Here is a 27,041-nt window from a genome sequence, read left to right as displayed (position 1 = left end):
TTCCACTGTGTTTCTAAATCATCTGGGCTTAAATCACATGGACTGCAAAAATATAACAAATTCCAAAGTGCATTTACGGAGTCGTGCCAGTTTGAAGAAACACTAAAATTGTTTTTCTAAGGTGCGTCAAACCCTGCACACCCTACACAAACTATTCAGACTTCAATGAAGGCTATCATTTCCAGGTAGTGTAAAGTCTGTCCCACTCTGAGCTGAGACTTTAGCACCTATTGTTAGATGTACTTGAGCAATAGGATTATTGTTGCAGGTATTGTGCAATAGTGGCATAAGCAACTGCCAGCTTGAGCGGTCATGCACGAGGGTGATGCAGTTGCTTAGATCACCCACTCTTGTAAGCCAAGCCATTATATTGTTGCTTTGCTATACTCAATTTTTAGCTGCTTCAGCCTGGTGTACTGGTGTGCTTTCATTACAGAATTTCACCAGCTTCCAGAGTAGGCACTCTAGTACTTTTGACATGCTGCGTGACTTAATGCAGCTAGACTTTTTCACTAGTATAGCTTGTGTGCACCTTTTCTTAACTGTAAGATTACCATCCTGGTATGACATTGCTTTAGTCTTACCTGCTTGTCAGCATTTCTAAAAGTTTTAAAAAAATGTATATTTTTTTTTAAATGGCTAAGGCATGTTTCACGAATTTGCCATTTTTCAGAATGGCAGCTCGTACTCAAATCTGGAATTTCGAAATCTTCCCTGAGCTGATATTTCAGGATTTCTTCGGTCTTGCGTCAGTTTAGTTTTACTGCTTAGTTAACTTAGCCTCTTCTGTACGAGGTGGTCATTAGTAGTATAAAAAATAAATAAGAAGTTGTCCTTCAGTAAATGCATAGCATTCAGAAACTGAATAGCCATAAGTCTTCATTCTACTTTGATTAAAAACAAGTGTGCAGTCTGAGTATTTGCAGTCATGGCAACACTTCATTAGCATGCCACCTCCGCAACAAATACATTTGCCCATTGAGATCTGCAGAATCCTAACTTTTGGAACTATAAAGATTTCTACTTCCAAACCTTGTCGACCAAACCTCTGCCAAATTCACCTTGGTGTTTCTCATTCACGTACTTGTCTACACATGCCCCAAGTGTACAGCCACATGAGGCTGGCACTGAACTGAATTGTGTATGCAACTTCCTAATTTAAGTACCTCCTATAGTGTATGCTGGTATATAGAAGAAAAACTTGATTGTTTTGCCCTTGTTTTTGCTGTTTTTCAGAGCATAACTGCCCAGTGCAACAAGTGAAGTTATCCTGAAACTTGTAGGATGGCTGACTTGCAGTGTTAGTGTTGTCCTACACGCAAACACATGTTCAGTTTCCTTCTGAGTATTTGCAGAAAGGCGCTCTTCTGCACTTATCACTTCTCCACCATTTTTTATATGGTTATTAATGCCATTCTAGTCCTTTAACATTCTTCAAATTTTCATTTGAAACTGCTTCTATTCAAAAGTATCTTGTATAGATGGATGCATGCCCTTACAAATAAGGATGGTTAAGCTTATGGGTCTAGTTCCCAGGGTCTGTTGCTGTATCCCCTTTATGAAGGGGGATTATGGTTGCTGTTTTCCATTCAGTAGGGACAAAAACAGTACTCGGGCTGTACGTGAAGAGTACTTAATGGAGTTACTCATGTTTTAAACTATTTAAATCGCAACCTGGGATGCCATCCGGCCCCACAGAGGCTGTGATGTTCTTCGTCTTCCCTTGCTGCAGTCCTGACAATTGGGTATAGTCCGCGTCCCAGTCGGCCCGAATACCAGAGTATAAGGCTGACGTCGGTCATGGCGCCTTAGACTGACGCCAGTACGCCAGGGTACTAATGCGCATGACCGACGCCATTTCCTCAGTCTTTTGCCGCATGGTCCGATGCAGAAGCAATTTTGCGAGTGCAGGTTGGCGTTCTGAGATTTTCGAACCGGAGTTTCAGACCGAATACAGAGTTGGGGAACATTTTGGTTTTTCTTGCCTCAGTATTTAACCGGATGTCAGAAAAAGTGAATAACTGTATTTCTTGTGGGAAGCAGATACCGCATAGGGATTATCATACATTGTGTATACCTTGTTTAGGGCCTGAGCACGGCGTTGTTGGTTGCCGCTCTTGTGCTAGATTTAACAAGCGCACTATTAAGAGGAGGCTTGATTGTGCTAGGTTAGTGTTTGGAAAGCGGATGCTCCCTTACCTGCTTCATCTAAGAAGCGCAAGGACAAAACAGTGAAGTCTAGGGTGAGGAACCGCAGTCCCGGACGCCGGTCCTTTAGAAGGCTCAGGAGCCAGAGGTTTTGCCAGGAGTCTCTATGGAGTCTCAGGCAGATACTTTACTGTTACAGGATGTGCCCTCTCAGGAGGTAGGCCAGGCTGAGGGGCTTCCCAGGTAACTGTTCTTCCTCTTCCCAAGGTAGTTAGGGCCTCTCCTTCTGTTGCCAAAGCTTCTTTTAGGGGAAGGCCAAGTTCAGCTTCTGTAGGGGCTTCTCCTAGCATTTCGGCTCTGTGCCTAAGAAACATATGCTTAAAATGGCAGAAGATTTGATTACTCTGATTAGAGGTTCTATGCCCCCACCTGATAAGAGGCCTAGGGTGGAACAGGAGTTTGATAGTTTTGAACAGTGTTCACAGGCTTCAGAGTCTTCTGTGGAAGACTGCAAGAGTTTCCTACTTATTCTGATTCTGATGTGGATGATTCCATTCAGCTTCTCCTCCTGAGGATTTTTCATTTTCAGAGACTCTTCACTCCATGAGGGAGCACTTTAAATGGGAAGGCCAAGATTACTCTGACTCCAGAAAAGGCTTAGGGAATTCTTGTTTTTGCCCCAGCATAGGCCCTTAGCTATTCCTCCTGTGTTGAATGTGGTGGAGGATGTTTTGCAGAGGCTTCTCTGAACCCTGATTCCTTGCCTCCTGCTCCTGTTAAGCCTGATAGGTATTATAGGGTGCCCGAAGCTCATAAGTATTTGTTTAAGAGTCCCAGGGCGGACCCAGAAACTGTTTCTCAGGGGCCTAAAGGTGTTAAAGCTTCTGTGGTTAAAATCCTGTACCCTCTGATAGAGGCAAGGGCTTTGGATAGGTGGGGTAAGAAAGTATACTTCTTCCACTCTAGCCATGAGGCGTTGAATTGTCAATTTCATATGCTGAAATATCAGAATTATCTCCTTTCACAATTGAAATCTAAGGTGGATGCTTTGGCGGAAGGTATTGAGTGTAAAGAATTGCTGGATTTGGTTCATGTGTCTGAACAAGTGGGTAAGCATTCTTTGCAGTGTGGTTTTGATGCTGTTCAGGCCTCCTCGAGGGTGGCTGCTACTAGTTCTGTTCTTCGCAGACATGCATGGTTGAAGGCTCAGAATTTAGCTGAGCATGTTAAGACCAGGATTTTGGATGCTCCTTTACAGTCTGATGTGTTGTTTGGACCGCCTGTGGAAGCAGTTTTAAAGAAAATGGAGGACAAAGCTAAGTCTATGCAGACTGTTAAAGATTTTTGCAGGTGCAGCCTCGTTTAGTAGAAATTGGCCTGCTAAGGGGTGGACATATCCTGCTTATGGTTCCCAGTCTAGGGGTAGGTCTAGACGTGGTAGGGGTAGGGCTCTTAGGCCTAGATCAGACAGTTCACCTGCTCAGACTTCTGGTGAGGGCAGGGGTCAGTCCTTTCGTAAGCAGAACCAATGACCTGCCTTTTCAGCTGCCAGTGGACTCTCGTCTGGCAGCTCCTTTGGGAGGAAGATTGTCTCTTTTCAAAGAAAATTGGGATTTAATCACTCAAGACAGATGGGTGCTCGATATCATTCATCACGGACAGATTTTATTTCCACACAATGCCCCCTTTTAAAGGCATGCCAGATGTTCCTCCTCCACAAAGAAAAGAGGCTCACAAGCAAGTTTCTCAGTTACTCCAGATAGGGGCTATTCAGCCAGTCCCTGTGTCAGAAAGGGGCTTGATTTTATTCTCGCCTGTTCCTAGTACCAAAGAAGGGGAACACGTGGAGACCAATTTTGGATTTATCTATCCTCAACACTTATCTGACATTCCCAAGTTCAAGATGTTGACGTTACAGCAACTGTTACCTCTGCTGGGCAAGGATCACTGGATGGTAACTTTGATCTCAAAGAAGCTTACCTTCATGTGCCCATAAGGCTAAGTTGCAGAAAGTATTTGCGGTTTCGAACTGGAGATTTTCATTATCAGTTCTCTGCATTGCCCTTTGGCTTATCTACGAGTATTCACAAAGGTTCTGGCTCCAGTGATAGCTTACTTCAGGCTTCAAGGCATTCAAATTTATCCTTACTTGGACGACTGCCTGATTCTGGCTCAAGAAAGGAACACCTTCTACAGCATCTGGAATATGTCATAGCAGTGCTAAGATGCCTAGGGTATTCTGTGAACGAAATAAAGTCCAGTCTAGTACCCTCTCAAGACATGTGCTTTCTGGGTGTGAGACTGAATACAGCAGCCCAGATGGCCTTTTTAACCCCGGACAAACAAAAGAGTCTGTCACTTTACTTCCATCAACTATCTCATCAGTCCGTGCTGACTGCAAGGACAGTCCTTCAAGCATTAGGTTCATGGCATCTTGTATTCTGGTGCTTCCCAATGCCAAACTGCATATGAGGAAGCTGCAATGGTATCTCAAAAATGTATGGACACAGCACTGCCAAGATTTGGACACCGTCATTCAAATAATACCTTGCCTTCAAAAGGAATTCTTGTGGTGGGCTCAGGAATGTCACCTAAACAAGGGACTCTCTGTGACCCGCCAGAGGCGAGTCAGATTTTAACGACAGATGCCTCGGACACTGCTTGGGAGCTCATCTAAATGGAAAGTGGATACAAGACAAGTGGCCTGCCAGACTACAGCATCTACATATCAACATGAAGGAGATGTTGGCAGTCCAGTTTGCATTGATGGCGTTCAAGGAGTTACTTCTTCCAGGGCAGGTGTTGATTCTGACAGACAACACAACTGTCATGTGGTACATCAGCAAGCAAGGGGAACACATTCTTATCCTCTATGCAGGCAAGCAATGATTTTATGGGAGATCGTTAAGCCTGCAACTGACTCTTCAGGCAAGGTTTCTGCCAGGAGCACAGAACTCCCTAGCAGATGTATTAAGCAGACAAATCATGGATCCCTACGAGTGGAAACTGGATCTTCATGTATTTCAGACAGTGACAGTGTCAAACTCCAGACATAGATCTGTTCGCTTCTCCACTAAACCACCAGCTGCCAAAGTATTGCACAAAGGGGTTTCATCACACAGCTTGGAAAGTGGATGCTCTGTCTTTCAGTTGGAAAAACCTTCATGTCTATGCCTTTCCACCTCTACCTCTTCTTCCAAAGGTATTACTAAAGGTCAGACAGGACAGGCCAAGGATGATTTTGATAGCTCCAGATTGGCCTCGGCAACACTGGTACCCACTTCTAAGGGGTCTTGTAAAGAAGCCTCCATGGCCTTTACCTCTGATTCCTCATCTGTTATCTCAGAAGGACGGTCATCTGCTCAATGTCAAGCTTCAATCTCTTCATCTCACGGCTTGGCATATTCTGTGTTGAAGCATGGTAGGTCTCAGCTTCCTCAACAAGTTTTAAATGTGATTATGGAAGCTAGACGGCCTAGTACTAGGAGAGTGTACGCAGAAAAATGGAAGAGATTTTTATTTTGGAGTACAGCAAAATTTGGAGATTTCAGAGCCTAATTTGAGTGTGGCTCTTCAATATCTTACTGAATTATTGGACAAAGGTTTGTCTTTCTCTTCCATAAAGATTCATGCTGCAGCAATTTCAGCTCACTATGATTGTGACCCACCTTTGTTTTCGTGATCCTTTGTTCAAGCAGTTTCTTAGAGGGGCAAAGAATATAAGACCCCGTAGAGCTCCTACTCCTGCTTGGGATCTCAATTTTGTGTTGGAAAAACTTACTCTACAACCTTTTGAGCCTGCAGCTACTGCTGAATTGAAATATTTGTCATGGAAGACTGCTTTTCTGTTGGCTATTACTTCTGCAAGAAGGGTGTCTGAGTTGCAGGCCCTTATGGCAGTAGAGCCCTTCTTGATTTTCCATAAGGACAGGGTATCATTACGAACTAATCCTTCCTTTATGCCTAAGGTGGTTTCTAGTGTGGCTTTAAACCAAACTATTCATTTGCCTACGTTTTTTGCAGATCCTCAAAATAAAGGGGAAAAGATTTTACACACTTTAGATGTACACAGGCAATTTACTATTTGAGCAGGACTAAAGATTTTAGGCAGTCTCAGCAGTTACTTGTTTCTTTTGCTTTAAGTTCACAGGGCAAGCCTGTGTCAAAACAAACTATTTCTAGGTGGATTGGCTTTTGCATTGCATTTTGTTATTCCCATCATGGCAAAGAGGTTCCAGCTGGGATTAGGCCTCATTCCACTAGGGCTACTGCCACTTCAACAGCATTTCTAAGGGGGGTGGCAACTAAGGATATTCTGGAGGCAGCTACTTGGAGTTCAGTGCATACTTTCTCTAGGCATTATCACCTGCCTATATACTCTAAGACTAGAGCTGGTTTTGCCACAGCTGTTTTACAAGGCATGTTGTCAGCTCCTGCTACTTTATAATTTGCCAGCCTCCCTTACCTCTGCTTTGGGATTCTACCCAATTGTCAGGACTGCAGCAAGGAAAAGAACGAACATAGTACAGTTTGTACCTACCATAAATGTAGATGTTCGAGGATTCCCTTGCTGCAGTCCAATCCCTCCTTCCCTCTGTGTTTCAGGGTGGTTGTGTAGGTGAGTTTACATGCTTATATTTTTGTATATATTACTGTATATATTGTACATGTTTTGGTGCAGGTTGTTTTGGGACTTGTCTTTGGGTCTTCTGACATCTGGGGCAAGAAAAGACTGAGGAAATGACGTCGGTCATGCGCGCCATGACCGCTCTGGTATTCGGGCCGACTGGGACGCGGACTATACCCAATTGTCAGGACTGCAGCAAGGGAATCCTCGAACATCTACATTTATGGTAGGTACAAAACTGTACTTTTTCAGCCTTGGAGAGAGCATTAATGACTTGCTCTTTGGAGATGCAAGGTGGAGGAGATGTAGAGAGAATGCTTTGTGGAATGTTTGGATGGGACAGGGATGAAATTTTTGCCAAGCCTGTCGGCTAATAGGTTAGCTTTTTTCACAGGATCAGTATGTGATGATATACATAGCTAGTTAAGCACATGTCTGGGCGCTATCTTTTAGGTTATAGATATAGCTGAAGGAATGCATTATGGTTATCCATAGCTATGGTTGGTAAATTTTTTTTGAAGTCGCCCTTGAGGATTTTGAGTTCCTATCACGTAATCTAACTTTTACAAGTTCGAACCACGTATGGTAGAGACCATAAGTTTGAATTTGTAAAAGTTGAGTGAATGGAAATCTCCATAAGCAGAGGCTTCCATTTTGTTCAATGTGGTGCGATCTCAGAGTTGGTATATTTAAGTAGGGGGTGGGGGGTGCAGGGGGGGCTTGCCCTTCTGCTTACAATTTATTTTATTGTCCATTTTATTTCCTTATCGAAGTTGTCACTTTGAACATAATGGTTCGACCATTGGGTGTTCAGAGTTGTGGAACTTTGTGTGATAGACTTTGATTTTACAAATTGACTTATCTGCTCAAGCAGAGGAGGGTGTTCTTACAGTGCTGGGACCTCTTTTTATTCTTGGAAATCAACTTCTTCCTCTAACTTATTAATGCTAGATGTCCACCAGGGAGGCTTTTCTTGATCTTGTTTTGATGCTATCGGGTACAGCTGTGTCCATACATTTGTAAAAGTATTTGGGGCATTTGTGTATACCTTTTTATAGTTTTCAATGCCATCTGTGGGAACCAGAGCTTGGAAAGTATTCTATTTGTTATGGTATAATTAGCTTTGGTGAAATTTTTAGCCTGATTCACCTAAGCAGGGTTCAGGTGTTACTTCAAATGTAACAGATTTGTGATCAGATGTAACCAGTGACAGTCCTATACTATTCCTGGTGCAATGGTCACCCACGTTGATGAGTATCAGGTTGAGAATATTTGAGCCCCCTGTGGAGTTGCATACTATGTTCCTGGGCATTCATCTCCTTTGGTTTTTTACTATTATGGGGTCACCAGTGGAACGATGATCTGCAGAATGAGTTGCAATGGAGTTTTATGGTGTTGGGTTGCCAGCCCAGCATCTAACCTTCCACAGATGGCACATTAACACACTGGGCCAATTTAGTGTCCATTCCATCTACAGCATGTCTTTGGATAGTGGGAGGAAACCAGAGCACCTGGAGGAAACCCACATGATGCAGGGAAAAAATGTAGACTCTGCACAGAAGGCACCCCAGCTAAGAATTGCACTAGAGAACCTGTCGCTGTGAAGCGGCAATGCTAACTGCTGTACCACTGGCCATTTGTTCCAGGGAATTAGTGTTAAAGTGCAGGAACCTTTGTGCGAGCATGTTGGTACTTGTACAAGTTTCCCCGTCAGTGGAGGGATAGTTCAAATTGGCCTTTACTAGTGCTCCTAGTCTAGAGGTGTTTATTATGCAGATAGGAAGACTCAAGTGTCAATAAGTGTAGTTGTATTTATCTTTGTAGATGGAAACTTCTGCTCTGGTTCTTGCAACCATTTTGCAGTCAGTGTGGAAGGCATTGGCACCTTGCAAGGCATGGATACTCTGTGGTCCTGAACCAAGTTTTTGACTGCATAGATGTCAACATCATCCAGGGAGAGGAGTGCTTCCAAGAGAGTGCAGTTTGATTTAAACTCGTGGCATTTAGCAGCATAACCTTTAATTTGAGTGATATTTTCACTTCAGAAATGTTGTTCTTTTCCTCATCTAAAAAGGCATTATGGAGGAAGCAAGTACCTTAGCCAGTCACCGAAAGCCTAGAGGTGACAGGTGACCATCTCAGGCAAAGCAGCATGGTCTATCAACTGTCATCCCAGGCTAACAGGAACTGCATCTCCTTAGAACACTAGAAACTAAGCCAATTATTGAAGTCTATCATTTTTTGTTTATATTGTGACCTCCTAGGTGAGGGTAGAATGCTGCTCAAGGTAAGGGATATACTCCCTGGGGCACACATTCACAGAGCTTCGTCTGTCTTCATATAGTCCAGTGAGTTGCGTCTCAAGTCATTCACACCAACATGAACTATGATGTAGTTATAACGGCACTTGTTGCGAGACTTGTGCATGGGTGTCCTGACTGATCCTGGCACCCAATAGACAGCTGACAGTAATATTCTTGTCCAGCCTGGTGAGTGGGACATCTGTCTCATGAAGTCGCCTGTGACCTAAAAATATGATTTACATCTTTGCCTTAGGGGCTTATTTGGTGAAGCACTGATGCTTGTGTTTTTGTGTATTGAGTGCTGTAGGTGCTGTTTTAGGTGTAGCATGTTTTGGAAGGTGTCCCGTTTAGATAAGTTTCCAATGAGTACGTCTGTATATGATTTATGTATTGAGTGCATGGTTTGCTTTAGTATGGGACCTGACAAACCTGTTAAGTGTTCTGTGCATGCAAGAGCAAGGATTCCAGATTCTTAGTGTAGCTGCATCTCAGTTGTACTTGGGTGGTTTAGGAGTAGAGGGTTGTCTACGTACATGAGGCAGTTGCTACAGTGCTTCAGGATACCCATGTCAGTCATGCTGGTAGGAGAAATGGAGGGAAGTTGACTATCCATAATGCTAGGTTAAATCCTGTTTTTACAGTGGGGAGAGAAAATTGATGTGGTTAACTGGGTGGTTTAAATGGGGTCTGTACTAATGGGGTGCTCTATAAAGGGTCTATGCTAGCAGGGGTTTTCTAACTTATGAGACTATTGTAGATTTGGTGGTTTTGGGACTTTTTAATGGGTAAAAGTGCAACTGAGGTGCTCTGAGTAGCTAGGTGCAATTTTAAGGAATTCTCCGCCACATCGCAGGCAGCTACTAAGGGAAAAGTTATCTACTGAAGTTTTTGCATCTAGAATCGCCAGTTATCCCCACTGTGCAGTAGTGCTCTGGTGCACAGAGGTTGCACTGTGTAAACAGATGAATACAGCACAGCAGTGGTCGGTCACCTAACTCTTTGGAGCTGTTAAAACAAGTGCAAACCCGTGCAAATACAGGGCTTGTGTAGCAACAGTGAGCAAACTGAATTAAACAATTTAACCAATAAAAAAGCTCAAATCTGAACCCAGCAACTTTCAACCACAAATCATCATGGAAATCATAAACAGACATTGGGAACCTCCAGACACTGGATCCTACCCAATTCGGCTTCGTTAAGGGCAGATCTTGCCTCTTGAACCTGGTCAACTTCTTTGAAACGGTTACCAAAGCCATAGATGAAGGGAAGGTAGTCCACACAGCCTACCTGGACCCTGCAAAGGCCTTTGACACAATACCCCACTCGGGCATCATAAATAAGCTCACCAGCTTAAATATCAACCCCTATGTCACAAGATGGGTTGCAAACTGGCTCAGGGATAGAACCCACATGGTCAGAATAGCAGGTGCCATGTCAGACTCTAAACCAGTTAAAGTGGTGTTCCACAAGGCTCAGTCCTGGGACCTCTAGTTTGGTATATATTTCTCCAAGGTACAGGCCAACACGGGTGGACTATGGCTGACCAAGTTTGCAGATGACTGCAAACTGGGTGCTATAATCGACTCTCCGACTGACACAAGCATCCTCCAAAAGGGGCTCACAGAGACTGATAACTGGTGCCAGAGCTATGGCCTAAAGCTAAATGCCAAAAAGTGCATAGTCATCCCCTTTGGAAAAAGAGTGCCCACAAATTACCACATAGGTGATAATCCATTAAGTACGGAAAAAGTAATTGCGGACTTGGGGACCCAAGTAGATAGCAATCTCTCCTTTGACAATCACATTGCCAAAGTGGTTAGACCTATATAGCCCACCTTATCATGAAAGGGTTCACATCTAGATCAAGAGAGGTCATTGTGCCCTTCTACTCATCACTTATCAGGCCCATAATTGAGCACAATGCCCAGTTTGGGATGTACCTCACCAGACACCTTCAGCAACTGGAAAGACCCCAAAAGTATCTCACCAAGAGGATCAAGGTGTTTCAAACAGATGCCCTATGCAGTTCGGCTAAAGAAACTCCAGCTCTACTCAGTTGCGTACCGCCTGCTCAGAGGCGATCTGTGTCAGACGTATAAAGCCATGTCCAACCCAGAATTAATGGACATGCTTCACCTTAGAAAATCTAAATCCCTTAGAGCTGCACGCTCCAGGGACCTGAACCTCAGCACAGAAATAAATAGGACATGCTGGAGGGACAGATTCATATCCCAGACGCTCCCCTCAATCTGGAACAAAATCCCAATCCATGTCGGGCAGAGCCCCTCACTGACCCTCTTCAAGAGAAATCTCGACGAATGTATGGGATATCGTAAGTTTACTCCTGGGATCTCTTCTGTCGCTGCTTGACATAGGTACAGTAAACAAACTATAAAAGGGCTATCTTCTGTGACCTACTAAACAGAGGCACAGTCAATCTAAAAGGGTGGCGAAAGCCAGACATAATCTGGCTAGGCTTATAAATGCCCTAGGGCAGATAGCCTAGTATGAACCTATGAACAAATCCCAACTGCAGTCTGCTGCCACAAGGGGTGCCCCCTCAAACAAAACAGCCTGCTTTAGTGCTCAGTTTAACAAACAGGAGCCAGATTCAGCAGGTCTGAATCTACTCTGTGCTATAGCAAGCAGTGCAACAAATTACCGAGAACAGTTTTAAAAAATCAGCAATACAGCAAAAATAGTTTAAAAGTGCAGCTGTTGTCTTGGCCTCTACCCATTGTTACCTTTTAAAACCCAATATATTGGTTCTTTACCAGGTTTCTCCAGTAAATTCCAGCCCCCTCTTGCCTACTCTGTGTACCCCTAATTGCAGTCATCACTTTCGGCAGAATCTCCATTCTCCTTCTGGCTTGGTTCTTGGAATACTTTCTGCTACTTCATGAATATAATCTGTATTGCTCTTCTCTTTAATGGTCAGCATCCAAAATCCTGCCCTCCTTATGTGAATATCCCCCCATGTAGTCATCCATTTCCACATTCAGTTATAGCTTTCTTGTGTTACGTATGTGAGCCTTCAACTATGTAGCTGTAAAATATCCCTTCAAATCAAGTAATCCTAAATCACTTGTATAGGAAGGATCAACTTATCCCACTTGACCCTTGCCCTCTTCCCCTCCCAGATAAAAATCCACCAACTATTACGGTCTAACCTTTTTAGTTGATTACTTGTACACACATCAGGCATTTTTTAAAAGGACTAAACATTTTCACTGCTTTTATCTTGATATCCATAAACATGATATTCCTGTTTTTGTATTTAGTCTGCTCCACATATCCTTAGCTACGATAACAATCAATTTTAAGCTGTACTCCTAAATTTCATGTTCCTATAAATATGGGTATTGCTGAAATCAGGTCATATGTGGATACATAGTTTGCATCCATAGCCTTTGTTTTATATTTAATATATGTAGAAGAAATGTAAAGTTGTCACAATGTTTCACAACATGGAGAGATGTCCTTTTTTGTCAGGTAAATATATTGCCTGCTAATAAAGCCAACTTTTCTTAATTATTACCAATTGTATCCTTGAATTTGAGTGCCTTAGTTTTCTTGTCAATGGCTCTAAATATAACAGATAAAGGGAAAGAGGACATCCCTTCCCTGGTTCCTCTGTTCAGACAACTTGGAGATGCTTTCTCCCACTCAGTTTTTTTGCTTCCGATCCTTAGGAAAGTAGTTAGATTTCTAGGCAAACACAATTCGGTCGTATGATGCATAACTGGTGATACCCAGACATTTAGCAGTGATGTTTCTTATGCCATTAGTCATGTTAAGGTCATACATTATGCATTGTGAAGAGACTGAATATTTTTAGTCTTAACATAGTTGATGTCCTTTAAGTATATTCTTAGTAAATTGTTTGACTTTTCTGACTTTAACATGTCTTAAGAACTAGTAGCATGCTGAGCTATAGTTCCCAGTAATTGTGTATAGTGGGAACAGAACATCCTGTTTCCTGCTAGTGATCTTAAATCTGTCTCCCTTTTGGTGATGGTTTCTGTTGCTTAAAGGTAATTTTTTCCAAAATGCAAAATACTTGGCATTAAATAACATTTTTTGAGCACTCTAGTGCTGTAATAAAGCTGCTTATGCTGAATTTGCAATGAACTCATACTGATTTGCAAACTTGAACGGTACCAGACCCATCTATGAGGCACGTCTAACCTTTTTGTTAATGATTATGCATAGACTGGCAGTTAATATATTTAATTGGAACTGACTAATTTTAATCTAGTGTACTTCAGTAACAGGGAAATGTTGGTTTGCAGAGGACCAAGTCTTTTGCAGGCCTGCTTTAATGTACTTGTATGCCTTTACAGTTGGCTCTGTGAAATTGTTGCAATCCTTTTTTTAAATTTACAGCTGTGTGAACTGTATTGCAGCAAATGTATGGAATTAGAGCTTTCTGACACAGCCTGGCCACCTGTTTTGCTTCATTGCTTGTTTGAAACCAGTACGGTCTTACATTTGTTTTTGGGGACAGATGTGATGAAAGGGGTGCCTAAATGTGCATTTCAGGATTGTTGGCAGCTGAGTGTTGATGGGGGTTGTAATTTAAAATGTGTGTGCAAGTTGCTCTGATGACACTATATATGATTGACGTTTTTCTGCTATGTCATTTCATTCCTAGAAAATTTCTAACCTGTACAATAATCTGTGTTTCCATACTTAGAGCTGCAAAGTATAGTTTGACACTTTTTTATAGTACATTAAGATCTAATGTGTGGCTGTATATGTATTTAAGATGAGTTGCATTGTGTGAATGCGAGATCAAATGGCTTATTACAATAAAATCTAGCTTTTATATGAATTTTAGTGACTTTAAATCCATTTTGAATATGGTTTCTGTTACAGTACATTCTTTTCAGTGATATACAATCTGCAGCTTTGCAATACCACAGCTAGGGCATTTACTTGATTTATAGACCATTTTTGATCACTTTCACTGGAGTGGAGAAAAGGTCAAAAGCTGCTGGGAACGGCAGTCTTGTGACTTAAGCAGTAGTGATTGTACTTGGTAGTTAAAAGAATGATCTGTTTATTTCCCCATTACCTTCTGCCAAATTACTAGTAGCCACAGACAGTTTAATTGTACAAGTAGTGTAAAGCTTGGATTTCTTCTGGTTTTACTCTTATTGGTTTTCTTTGTCTCAACAGCCAGCACATTCACCTGAGAGGCGGATTTCTGATGCTTACAAAGATGTTCCACAAACCCCTCCACCATCACCACCCATGCAAATGCCAGTCTTCGAAACCTCAGCCTCAGTGGTACAGTAACTTACTTTGTAGCAGATGTTTGAACTTGCTGTATACATAGGGAATACTACAAAATAAGAATTTGTTGCATCATAGGATTGTTACAAAGTGCAAGGTGAAGCAGTGTGCTTTTATGCAACAGGGAGATGAATTCTAATTCTGCCCTTAACTGTGAAGAAAACTGATGTAAAATTAGATTAAATGTAGCATTCTTGGGAAATTATTTCAATAAGTTCCGAAAGGAAAAGGCAACTAAGACTGCTTTGGGGATATGCTTGTGCAACAGTAGTTCAGTTTGCATCTTTGCTCATAAGTGTGTTGCTTAGATTTTCTGTCTCAGTATTCAGGGAAATATTAGGGATACATGAGGATTATTGCCTTCAATTTCATATGGCAACCCTGCCACCATCCTCTCTAACAGCCTGTGTTTGAAGATGGTATCTGTTATGTCATTGGCGACACTTTTGCCGTAATTCCTTTTTGTGAAAGGGGTGCTCTGGTTTCCTCCCACAATCCAAAGACATGCAGTAGGTGAACTGGACACTCTAAATTGGCTGTAGCTTAGTGTGTGCGAGTGGGTAGTGTGAACTACCGCTGCATGGCTAGCCACCCAGCAGTGTAAACCTTGGCTCGAGATTCATTGCTGAAGTGACATCTTGACCCCATGTGCAAAATGGGAACAGAGGTTGTGGATGGATGCCATTATGCACGCCACTTGACCAGGATGGAGAAGTGCTTTTGTTTATACTTCACTTGTGGACAAATCAGAAAGCACATACTTTCCATGGATTCCTTTGGGGATTTGAGCTTTAAACATGGTCAGCCCTTCTGGTGATTTCTTGTGGCTGCTTTGTCATGTGTCAGTGTTTTATGTATGTTAGAAACACATGCAAGTGAGGGTGAGAAGGCAGCTAAACTAAGTCTCGTAGCCACAGTATATTGTATTCTACGTGTTATTTTTTCAGTGTTGCTGCAGTAGCAGAAATCTATGCTCACAGCTGTGTGACTATTTTATGTGTAGTGTATAGATGTGTTCATGTATATACTTTTGTATGTATAGATTTGCATCTGTAGATAGATATATATATATATATATATATATATATATATATATATATATATATATATATACTTGAGTGTGTGTGAGGCATTCTAATATACCACAGAGCAATACTAGTAATTTTTGTTGAACATTGCATAATTAGCACTGACTTGCTGACCCCTTTTGACTGGTATCCTCATTTTTCTAGGGATGTTGCCTGTTCATTTGTAGTACTAATGTTTTTGTGCAGTTTTTGGTATAAAAAGAGTTTCAATTAGACAAAATTATAATGGATGACTTTGGCCCAGTGAAACAGAGGGATAAAGCCCTTACTGCTCCCCAGAGGACACAAATTTGACTAAATGCATAGGTGTGCTGTGGGAGGATGGGACAGAGCAACTGATGCCAGTATGGCCATGTGGGTGCTCCCTAGTGTTTTTTTCTTGCATTTTATATCCAGAAAAAAACTCGAAGCTGTAATAGTATGACGAGCCATGCAAGCTGCATGTGAAATGCTTGCAGCTCCCATAAGTAACAAAGATCTCATTAGGCTGCAGTGGGATGAGAATGTCCTGGGGCACTCCCTGACAGCAGCGTGAAGCACCACCAAAATTTATTTATAAAAATATATTTGTCGTTTTAAGGAATTAGTTATGTCTGCTTGAAACTTCCAAGCTTTGATCATAGGTCAACAACTTTACCTTTTATTGCATGAGCTTGTAGCCAAACTAGTCTGTTACTCAAGTTCATTAACAGTGTATGTCAATGTGCTTTAAATTGTGTGTTTTATATATATATATATATATATATATATATATATATATATATATATATATATATATATATATATATAATGTGTGTAATAAATATGTATGTCTATGTATCGATATATCTATAGCCTATATATCTGCTTAGACCAAGGTCAGTGCACCCTGTAGAAGGAGCAGTCACTGCCAACCAGTGTGAAATTGTTTCTTTAGGAGGCTGCAGTCTAGTAGCATGTAAAACAGGCAAATATGATTTAAGATAATGGTCATGTATTTAAAACTGGCATCAAGTCAAGCAGCCTTGCAGTCAAAAATGGAATATTAATAAGGGAGGCAAAACAGTAATGCCAGTTTGCCAGAGAAGGTGGCACACTGATGCTGTTTATTGTAACATTGATATGCTTGATACTGCCACTCTTGACTGTAGATTCACAGAAACTAAACTCCTCTTATCCACTGCAGTTGCACAGAGAAATTTGTGCGATTTCATTAGATTGGTACCCTGGAGGGTTTTGTAGATTTGGAGTGGAGTAACAACTGTTTAGCTTTGATTTTTTGCAGGGCAGGATATGTGCTGTGCTGCTATGCAATTCTTGAGGCATACCAGGAAACAGAAGGTTTACTTGATGTTCTTAATCTCACATTGCTGCAGTCATAACCTGTGGGTAGTCCGCTGTCCTCGGTCGGCCCGAATACCAAAGTGTTAGGCTGGCGTCTCTTGGTCGCTCAGATCTGACGTCAGTACGCCGTGGTACTAAAGCGCATGACCGACGCCATATCCTCAGTCTTTCTTGCCGCATGGTCCGAAGCAGAAGCAGCGTTTGCAAGTGCCGTTCGGCGTCCTGAAATTTTCGTATTCTGAGTTTCAGACCGAAGACCAAGTTGGGCTAAGTACCCCGTTGGGGAATATTTTTGTCTTTTCTTGCCTCAGTTAAATCCGGATGTCAGAAAAAGTAAATAATTGTATTTCTTGTGGGAAGCAGATACCTCATAGGGATTACCACTCTCTCTGTATTCCTTGCTTGGGGCCTGAGCACGACTTAGTCGGGTGTCGCTTTTGTGCTAGATTTAATAAGCGCACCATTAAACGCAGGTTAGATTGTGCTAGACTTGTCTTCGGTAAGCGGTGTAATTACAATATGCCGTCGGATCCTCCGACGCCCGCTACCACTAAGAAGCGTAAAGAAAAAACGTTAAAGTCCAAGCAGGATGAGTCGTCTGTTACGGACGCCGGTTCTTTAGAAACTACGGTGAAATCTGTGGATCCAGCCGAGGTTTCAGCTGAATCTCAGGGGGAGCCTTTAATCTTGCAGGATGTGGCCTCTCCGGAGTCGGGTCAGGCTGAGGGGGCCTCTCAGGTCTCTGTAGTCCCTTCTTTGCATAAGGTGGTTAGGCCTTCTACTTCTGTCTCTAAAGCACCTTCCAAGGTCAGGCCTGGTTTGTCTTCCACTGGTGTCAGCCCTAGTTCTGTACCTAAAAAGCATATGCTGAAGATGGCAGAGGATTTGATTACTTTAATCAGGGGTTCTATGCCCCCCCCCGGATAAGAGGCCTAGGGTGGAGCCAGAGGTGGAAGGATTGGAGCATTCCTCAGATTACTCTGAGTCTTCGGCTGAGGACATTCAGGATTTTCCTCCTTATTCTGATTCAGATGCAGAGGATTCTTGTCCTTCTGCTTCCCCTCCAGAGGATTTTTCTTTTTCTGAAACCCTGCATTCCATGAGGGAGCATTTTAAGTGGGAAGGTCAGGATTTCTCAGATTCTCGAAAGAGGCTTAGGGAATTTTTATTTTTACCACAGCATAGGCCCTTGGCTATTCCTCCTGTTTTGGATGTTGTACAGGATGTTTTCTCTGAAGCTTCCCTTAATCCTGACTCTTTACCTCCTGCCCCTGTTAAACCAGACAGGTATTACAGAGTGCCAGAGGCTCATAAATATTTGTATAAGAGCCCAAGAGCTGACCCGGAGACTATTAGCCAGGGACCTAAGGGGGTCGGGGCTTCTATTGCAAAGAATCCAGTTCCTCTGGATAAAGATTCTAGACCTTTGGATAGGTGGAGTAAAAAAGTGTATACCTCTTCCACTCTAGCGATGAGGGCTTTGAATTGCCAGTTTCATATGCTGAAGTACCAGAATTTTCTCTTAAGTCAGTTAAAATCTAAGGTGGATGCTTTGGCAGAGGGTATTGAGTGTAAGGAATTGCAAGATTTAGTTCATGCCTCTGATCAGGTGGGTAAGCATTCTTTGCAGTGTGGTTTTGATGCTCTTCAGGCTTCCTCCAGGGTGGCTGCCACTGGATCAGTTATTCGTAGGCACGCCTGGCTTAAGGATCAGAATTTTTCAGAGCATGTTAAAGCTCGAATTTTGGATGCTCCCCTTCAATCTGAAGTTCTGTTTGGTTCTCCTGTGGAGTCAGTTTTGAAGAAAATGGAAGACAAAGCTAAGTCCATGCAGACAGTTAAGGAATTTTTACAGGTGCAGCCCCCTAAGTTTAGCAGAAATTGGCCTGCTAAGGGATGGGCTTATCCTTCTTCTGATTTACAGTCTAGGGGCAGATCTAGACGTGGTAGGGGCAGAGCTCATGCTCAGGGTTCTTTTAGACCGAGGACGTGGAGTTCCCCTGCACAATCTTCAGGTGAGGGAAGGGGTCAGCCTTTTCGTAAACAGACCCAATGACCTGTATCTTCAGCTGCCAGATCCCTCCTGTCTGGCAGCTCCTCTGGGAGGAAAGTTGGCACTTTTCAGACAAAATTGGCTTTTTGTCACCCAGGACAAATGGGTGTTGGACATTATAGATCGAGGCTACAAGTTTTATTTTCACACCTTACCTCCTTTCAAAGGCATGCCAGACGTTCCTCCTCAGCAAAAGGTGGAGGCTCACAAACAGATTTCTTTACTTCTAAAAATGGGGGCTATCCAGGAGGTCCCTCCGTCAGAAGTAGGCCTAGGATTTTATTCTCTCCTGTTTCTTGTACCAAAGAAAGGAAACACTTGGAGGCCAATTCTGGATTTGTCTATTCTCAACACATACCTGGACATTCCAAAATTCAAGATGTTAACTTTGCAACAACTTCTGCCTCTGCTAGGCAAAGATCACTGGATGGTAACTCTGGATCTCAAAGAGGCTTACCTTCACATTCCTATCAGGCCCAGCTGCAGGAGGTTCCTGCATTTTTGGGCTGGGACTTTACATTATCAGTTCTCTGCATTGCCCTTTGGCTTATCTACTGCGCCCAGGGTGTTCACAAAGGTTCTGGCTCCGGTGATAGCCTTCTTAAGGTTAAGGGGAATACAAATTTATCCTTATTTGGACGATTGCCTGATTCTTGCTCAAGACAAAGTCAAGTTACTTCACCATCTACAGTATGTTATGGCAGTGTTAAGGTGCCTAGGGTATTCTGTGAACGAAACAAAGTCCAGTCTAGTACCCTCTCAGGACATGTGCTTTCTGGGTGTGAGACTGAATACAGCCTCTCAGATGGCGTTTTTGACCCCGGACAAACAAAGAAATCTTACCCTTTACTTCCAGCAATTGTCTCTACGGTCCAGGCTGACTGCAAGGACAGTCCTTCAAGCCTTGGGGTTCATGGCATCTTGTATTCTGGTGCTTCCCAATGCCAAACTGCATATGAGGAAGCTACAATGGTATCTCAAAAGCGTATGGACTCAACACTGCCATGATTTGGACACTGTCATTCAGATAATACCTTGCCTCCAAAGGGAATTTTTGTGGTGGGCTCAGGAATGTCACCTAAACAAGGGACTCTCTGTGACCAGAGGCGAGTCAGATCTTAATGACAGATGCCTCAGACATGGCTTGGGGAGCACACTTCAATGGAAAATGGGTTCAAGACACGTGGCCTGCCAGACTACGACATTTGCATATCAACATGAAGGAGATGTTAGCAGTCCAATTTGCATTGATGGCTTTCAAGGATCTACTTCACCCAGGACAAGTGTTGATTCAAACAGACAACACAACAGTCATGTGGTACATCAACAAGCAAGGGGGAACCCATTCGTACCCTCTTTGCAGACAAGCTATGATTTTGTGGGAGACTGCTCTCAGTTTGCACCTCACTCTTCAGGCAAGGTTTCTGCCAGGAGCACAGAACTCCTTAGCAGATGTTTTGAGCAGACAGATGGTGGATCCCCACGAGTGGAAATTGGATCCTCATGTTTTTCAACAGTTGACGGTGGCTTGGGGGACTCCAGACATAGATCTGTTCGCTTCTCCACTGAATTACCAACTGCCAAAGTTTTGCACAAAGCTGTTTCACCCAAAAGCTTGGAAAGTGGATGCTCTATCATTCAGTTGGAACAACCTTCACGTTTATGCCTTTCCTCCTCTGCCTCTCCTTCCCAAGGTGCTCCTGAAGGTCAGGCAGGACAAGCCTTGCATGATTCTAATAGCTCCAGATTGGCCACGGCAGCACTGGTACCCTCTGCTGAGGAGTTTAGTATGGGAGCCTCCTTGGCCTTTGCCATTAATTCCACACCTTTTGTCCCAGGCAAGCAATCATTTCCGCAATGTCAGGATTCAGTCCCTGCATCTGACAGCCTGGCGTATTCTGTTTTAGACCCTGGGGGGTCGCAGCTTCCTCAACAAGTTTTGAATGTCATTTTGGAGGCCAGACGGCCTAGTACAAGGAAAGTTTATGCTGACAAATGGAGGAGATTTTTTCTTTGGAGCAAAACAAAGAGCTTTGATGTTTCCGTGCCTAATTTGAGTGTTTCACTTCAGTATCTTACAGAATTATTAGACAAGGGTTTGTCTTTCTCCTCTGTAAAAGTTCATGCTGCAGCCATTTCTGCTCACTATGACTGTGACCCACCATTATTCTCTCACCCTTTGTTTAAGCAATTTCTTAGAGGGGCAAAGAACATAAGACCCCCACGTAGAGCTCCTACTCCTTCCTGGGATCTCAATTTTGTGTTGGAAAAACTTACTTTACCTCCTTTTGAACCTGCAGCTACTTCGGAGTTGAAGTTTTTGTCTTGGAAGACTGCTTTTTTGTTGGCCATTACGTCTGCTAGAAGGGTATCTGAATTACAGGCTCTAATGGCAGTTGAACCCTTCCTGATATTTCATAAGGATAGGGTCTCCCTACGTACTAATCCTACTTTTATGCCTAAAGTTGTTTCTAATGTGGCCTTAAACCAATCTATTCATTTGCCTACATTTTATGCTGATCCCCAAAATAAGGGGGAAAAAATTTTGCACTCTTTGGATATTCACAGGCAGTTACGTTATTATTTGAGCAGAACTAAAGGGTTCAGACAGTCCCAACAGTTGTTCATTTCTTTTGCCTTGGATTCACAAGGAAAACCTGTTTCAAAACAAACTATTTCTAAGTGGATTGGCCATTGTATTGCTTTTTGTTATTCTCATCATGGTAAGGAGGTTCCAGCTGGAATCAGACCTCATTCCACTAGGGCTACTGCCACTTCTACTGCTTTTTTAAGGGGAGTAGCTAAGGATATTTTGGAAGCAGCTACCTGGAGTTCAGTGCACACTTTTTCTAAACATTACCATCTCCCTCTTTATTCCAAATCTAGGGCTGGGTTTGCCACTGCAGTTTTACAGGGCATGTTAGCAGCTCCTAATGCTATCTGATTTTACCAACCTCCCTTTACCTTTGCTTTGGGATTCTGCCCACAGGTTATGACTGCAGCAATGTGAGATGAAGAACATAGTACAGTTTTGTACCTACCATAAATGTAGATGTTCGAAGATCCACATTGCTGCAGTCCAATTTACCCTCCCTCCTTCCCCTCTAGTTTGGGGTGGCTGTGTGGTTTGTGGTGCATCTATTGTTGCTATTTTGGTGATTGGGTATTTTTCTATTTTTGGCTATGGCCTTTCTTTTTAAGGCCTTCTGACATCTGGGGCAAGAAAGACTGAGGATATGGCGTCTGTCATGCGCTTTAGTACCACGGCGTACTGACGTCAGATCTGAGCGACCATGACCGCCAGCCTAACACTTTGGTATTTGGGCCGACCGAGGACAGCGGACTACCCACAGGTTATGACTGCAGCAATGTGGATCTTCGAACATCTACATTTATGGTAGGTACAAAACTGTACTTTTTTTCATTTAGTTATTGCATACTTATGTGCACTTTTGAGTGATGTAAATGGAAAGAATTTTTGCAAATGGAAAATCTTTCACCCTTTCTGTCGAGGGATATTTTGTCTTTGCTGCCATTTTGCCAATTTTGTTGCATAAAAGAACTGTCAGTTATGTCGTGGTAAGAATTTAATGGTTTGTCTCTTTGCTGGCTAGCTGCATTTTTTAATTTTAAGGATTTCTTAAAGGTTCATAGGTGAGTACACTGCTAATAAGCATTGGAGCCTTTTAAATCCTAGCCATGAGTCCCAACTCTAACAAGTTTTAGTACCCTTTGTGTAAGCAGGGGCTTGAGAGCTGAACCATTTACAAGACTACCTGTTCTCATAGGTGCCAAACCAGGGGTGAATTTCCAGTTTGTCATTCAGTTGTCCAATTTACACTTGAATCTGATTAGAGAGGAACTCTTTCACATGGATGAGACACTGGTCCACATAAGTGGTAGTCTCCAGTATGTCCCGTTTGCATCACTGGTAAGGTTAAAGTCTTTACAGCAGGTAATTCTTGTGCTGTTTGTTTTGTGGATATGCAGGAGGCCCATCAGAGTGGGGTCTGAAGATGCCTTACATGCTTGGCATTGTTCTCCCCGAAACTATATAATGTATACAACTGTATGAAAGCTTGGAGAATGAATTAACTAAGCACTATATCCCCTACTCCCTGTCTTATCTGGTCCTGTGCATGTCAGTATGGGTGAATGTCAGACTGAAATGAAGGTTCATCTTAATTTAGTGTTAAAGCAGATCTGTGCTTTGTCAGTGCAGCATGTATGCTGGATATATTAATGTAATTTGACTATACAGGGGAATTAGACTTTTTCAACCACTGCTCTCTAATTTTGTCTGTCTTTTCCTTCCGTCTCTATGGAAACATAATTCGAGGTCATCAAGATTTTTTCCCCAGCTTTTAGATGTGAAATTATACACCCCTTTAGCTGGTTGTGGTGGTGGAGTAGGGATATGGTTTGTCATTTCAGAATATAGCAGCAATCTAACCTGAGATGCATGTTTGTATTCTTGCTTGTGTCTTGATTTTTGAAGTGTACGTATAGTGTAAGGTGGGATCATATCTCAGTGGTCCAAAGTTTTGCAGAATATCTGTTTTTGCGTTAGTTTTGGTCCGGTACTCAATTTGTCTTGGCAATTCCTTGAATTAGTCTCAACGATACATTTCAGTTTCATATGTCCAATTCAGAAAATGCATGCCAGTTCAAAACCTTACATTCAGTAGACTTGCTAAGTTTATAAGAAATATTTGAAGCCTATCTTTGCTTTTTGATTGTTCCCCACATTGTTTGGATTTGTTCAGAATTCTTGTGCTCAGAGTTTGAGAGGTACAGGTGGTATCAATCCATACTGTCATAAGGATTGGTCAGTGAGCCAATAAATCACGGAGTTCCTGTGTCCTGTACCAGAATGGTGCGGTCACAGATGGACAGTCCTGTATAAACAGGGTTGGTCTGGAGTTTGTATAAGTAGGGGGGGGGCAGCATCTCCTTTGACTTTTCATTTTCAGGCAGTCTTCTATTCAGTAGTTCTGGGTACTGCCAAGTATGTATACTGATTATGGCTTAAGTTTCTTTAATCTTGTATCCCCTGAAAACCTTGAGTGTGTGCTTTCTAAGCATTGCATCTCTCTAAATATTTGTCTGTTATGTCTTGGGGGGGAATATTAGTTTGTTGTATGCAAGACTTGGTAATCTCAACAGGGCTGTATATTTGAGGGTTCTTGAAGTTCAGAAAAAAGTTCTTTACTACTCTTATGATACAAGAGTATAGGGAAGACCGTGTTTCCAAATCTCATATGCAGAATGAAGCATGGATGAGGTAAGACACAATGTATATTATAATTGTCAAGATTTTTTTTTTGGGGGGGGCTGTTCGGTAACTTAAAGTTGTAGGGGAGTTGCAGACATTCAAAATAGCCGTAGGCTGAGTAGCCGGTTTATTAAGGCTCGCCCAGTGTGTAAACTAAGAAGCTTAAAGCCATTCAAAGTTAGACTAAATTCATTTACTGGCTTCGTTATTGTCCTGATGCAAACAAATTTGGAGAAAGTGGACATCTGCCATAAGAGAAGGCATTAGGTGGGACAGGACCTTGTTCAGCAAGTGTTCATGTTTTGGCTTTAGTACAAGAGATGGGTTACAATAGTTTGGATGGGGAAAAATTGTGTTATCTGAAGTATTTTGGCCAAATTAAAAATCTGGGGAAAGAAAACATTTTAAAAAGGCAATGGGAAGAAATCGGGGCCCCCAAAAAAATTTGGGGGTTTAATTTTGCAAAAAATTTTCTTGTTTTTATCCCCAAAATAAATTAAAAGTTTTTCCCCTTGGAATGAATGCTAAAACCAATAGTAAAGGCGGGTTTTAAAAATAAAAAAAACCCAAAAACCCTGGGGGAAAAAAAGGTTAAATGGGCCAAAACCTTGTTTTTGTTTAAAAACAGTTCAATAAAACTTTTAAAAATTAAAATGGGTTTTGGGGGTTTTGTGTTTGTAAAAAATTTTTAAATGGGTAAAGAAAAAAAGGGGGGTTGGGTGGGTAAATTGGGGGGAATTTTTTTTTAAAGGGTTTTTGGGTGTTTGTAGGGGAAATATTAAATTTGGGGTTAAGTTTTTTTTTTGGAAATTTATTGGGTTTTAAATGTTTAAATATTTTTTAAATTTGGATAATTGTTTTTTAAATTTAATTTTTGTATTTTGGGTTTAGTTGAGGTTTTTATTTTATATAAAATTTTGGGAAATTTTTTTAAATTTTGGGAAAAAAATTTGGTGGGTTTTGGGAAATTATATTAAAATTTTTTGGGTTTTTTTTTTTTTTAAATTAAATTGTGGAATTAAATTAAAATATTTTTGGGAAAAATTTTTAAGGTGAAAGTGTGTAATAGGTTAAGGATTAATTTAAAATTTTAGGTTATTTTTTTAAAAATTTAAAATTTTAAATTTAAAAAGGGTTTTAAAATTTAAAAATTTGTTTAAAGTTTATTTTGGTTATAAAAATTTAAATATTTGGTGGGAAATTTTTTAAGTTTTTTTGGGGTGGGGGGAAAAAAGTTTTAAGGTGATAAAAAAATTTTAATTTAAATAAAAATTAAAAATTATTAATATTTAAAATTTAAATTTAAAAATTTATTTTTTAAAATTTAAAAAATTAATAAATTAATGGGGGGTTCTTTGGTTTTTTCAATTTTTTTAATTATATTGGTTTTTTAAAGTTTTAAATTATAAAAAATTTTTATTTAAAAACAAATTTTGAGAAAAGTTTTAAAAATTTTTTAAAATATATTTTTAAAATTTTTGTTTTAAAATTTAAATAATTTAAATAAATTAAAAAAAATTTTGTTATATTATTTATTTAATTTTTAATTTTTATATTGTTTTAAAAAGGGTTAAAATTTATTATATATATATATATATATATATATATATATTTGGTGTGTATAAAATTATTTTTGATATATATATATAGGTTTTTTGGGTAATTTTGGTGTTGTATATATATTATATATATATATATATATATATAGGGTTGGTATTTTATAATAATATGTTATATTTTTTTATGTATATATATATATATATATATTTATATATTTTATATGTATATATTATATTATATATTGTGTATATATATATATATATAATATAAATATATTTTATATTATATTGTATATATATATATTTTTATTTTTTATATATGTATATATATATTATTTTTTATATATATTATATTGTTATTTTTTATATTTTATATATATATTTTTATTTTTATTATATATATATATTATATATTATGTATATTATATATATATATATTTTGTATATAAAATAAATATTTGTATATTATATATATTTTATAATATATGTTATTATATAATATATATATATATATATATATTTTATATATATATATTTATATTTTATATATTATTATATAATATATATATATATTTTATTTAAAATAATTATTTATATATTTTTATATATATATATATAATATATATATATTTTGGTATATATAATATTTATATATATATATATATATATTTTTAATATATTTGTATAAATATGTAATAATAATATTTTTATATTTTTTTTATATAATTTTAAATAGGGGGATATATATATATATATATATAGTTAATATATATATATGTTTTTTAAATTTTATTTTTTAAATAAATTATGTGTTGTGTATATATTATATATATATATATTATATATATATTAATTATATATATTATATATATTTTATATATATATATATATATTTTTGGTGTATATATTATATATATTTATATATATATATATATAATATGTTTATATATTTATATATATATTTATATAATATTTTTATATAGTGGAATATTATATATATTTTTGGGTATATATATTAAAAATTTTAAATATATAATAAGTTTTTATATATATATTTAAATAATATATATATAATGTGTTTATATATATATATATATTTTGTATATATATATATATTATTAATTATATATTATTATTTTAAATTATATAGAAAAAATATATATTTATATATTTATATATATTTTTTTATATATATATATATATTTTTTTTATATTTTATATATTATATATTAATATATAATAATATTATTTATATATATATATATATATATATAAAATTTTATAATATTTTATATTTATGTATATATAAAATTATATATAGGAATATATTTTATATATATATATAATATTATTTTTATATTTTATAT

At 39.6% G+C, this 27,041-nt stretch overlaps 1 protein-coding gene across 3 annotated transcripts in view; it reads left to right on the top strand.

The window, feature by feature from the left end:
• The window catches only part of LOC122802746 (glycogenin-2-like), a 1,303,570-nt gene that overhangs the window by 723,700 nt on the left and 552,829 nt on the right, over positions 1–27,041 (top strand). For all 3 annotated transcript variants that reach the window (XM_044072514.1, XM_044072513.1, XM_044072515.1), the window contains exon 11: positions 14,260–14,370. In XM_044072514.1, the coding sequence (XP_043928449.1) occupies positions 14,260–14,370 (111 nt within the window). The remainder of the gene's footprint in view (positions 1–14,259; positions 14,371–27,041) is intronic.

Source organism: Protopterus annectens, chromosome 5.part0 (genome assembly GCF_019279795.1).
Source record: "Protopterus annectens isolate FY-2018-M chromosome 5.part0, PAN1.0, whole genome shotgun sequence".
NCBI lineage: Eukaryota > Metazoa > Chordata > Ceratodontiformes > Protopteridae > Protopterus > Protopterus annectens.
This window is presented reverse-complemented; position numbering and strand designations above follow the sequence as displayed.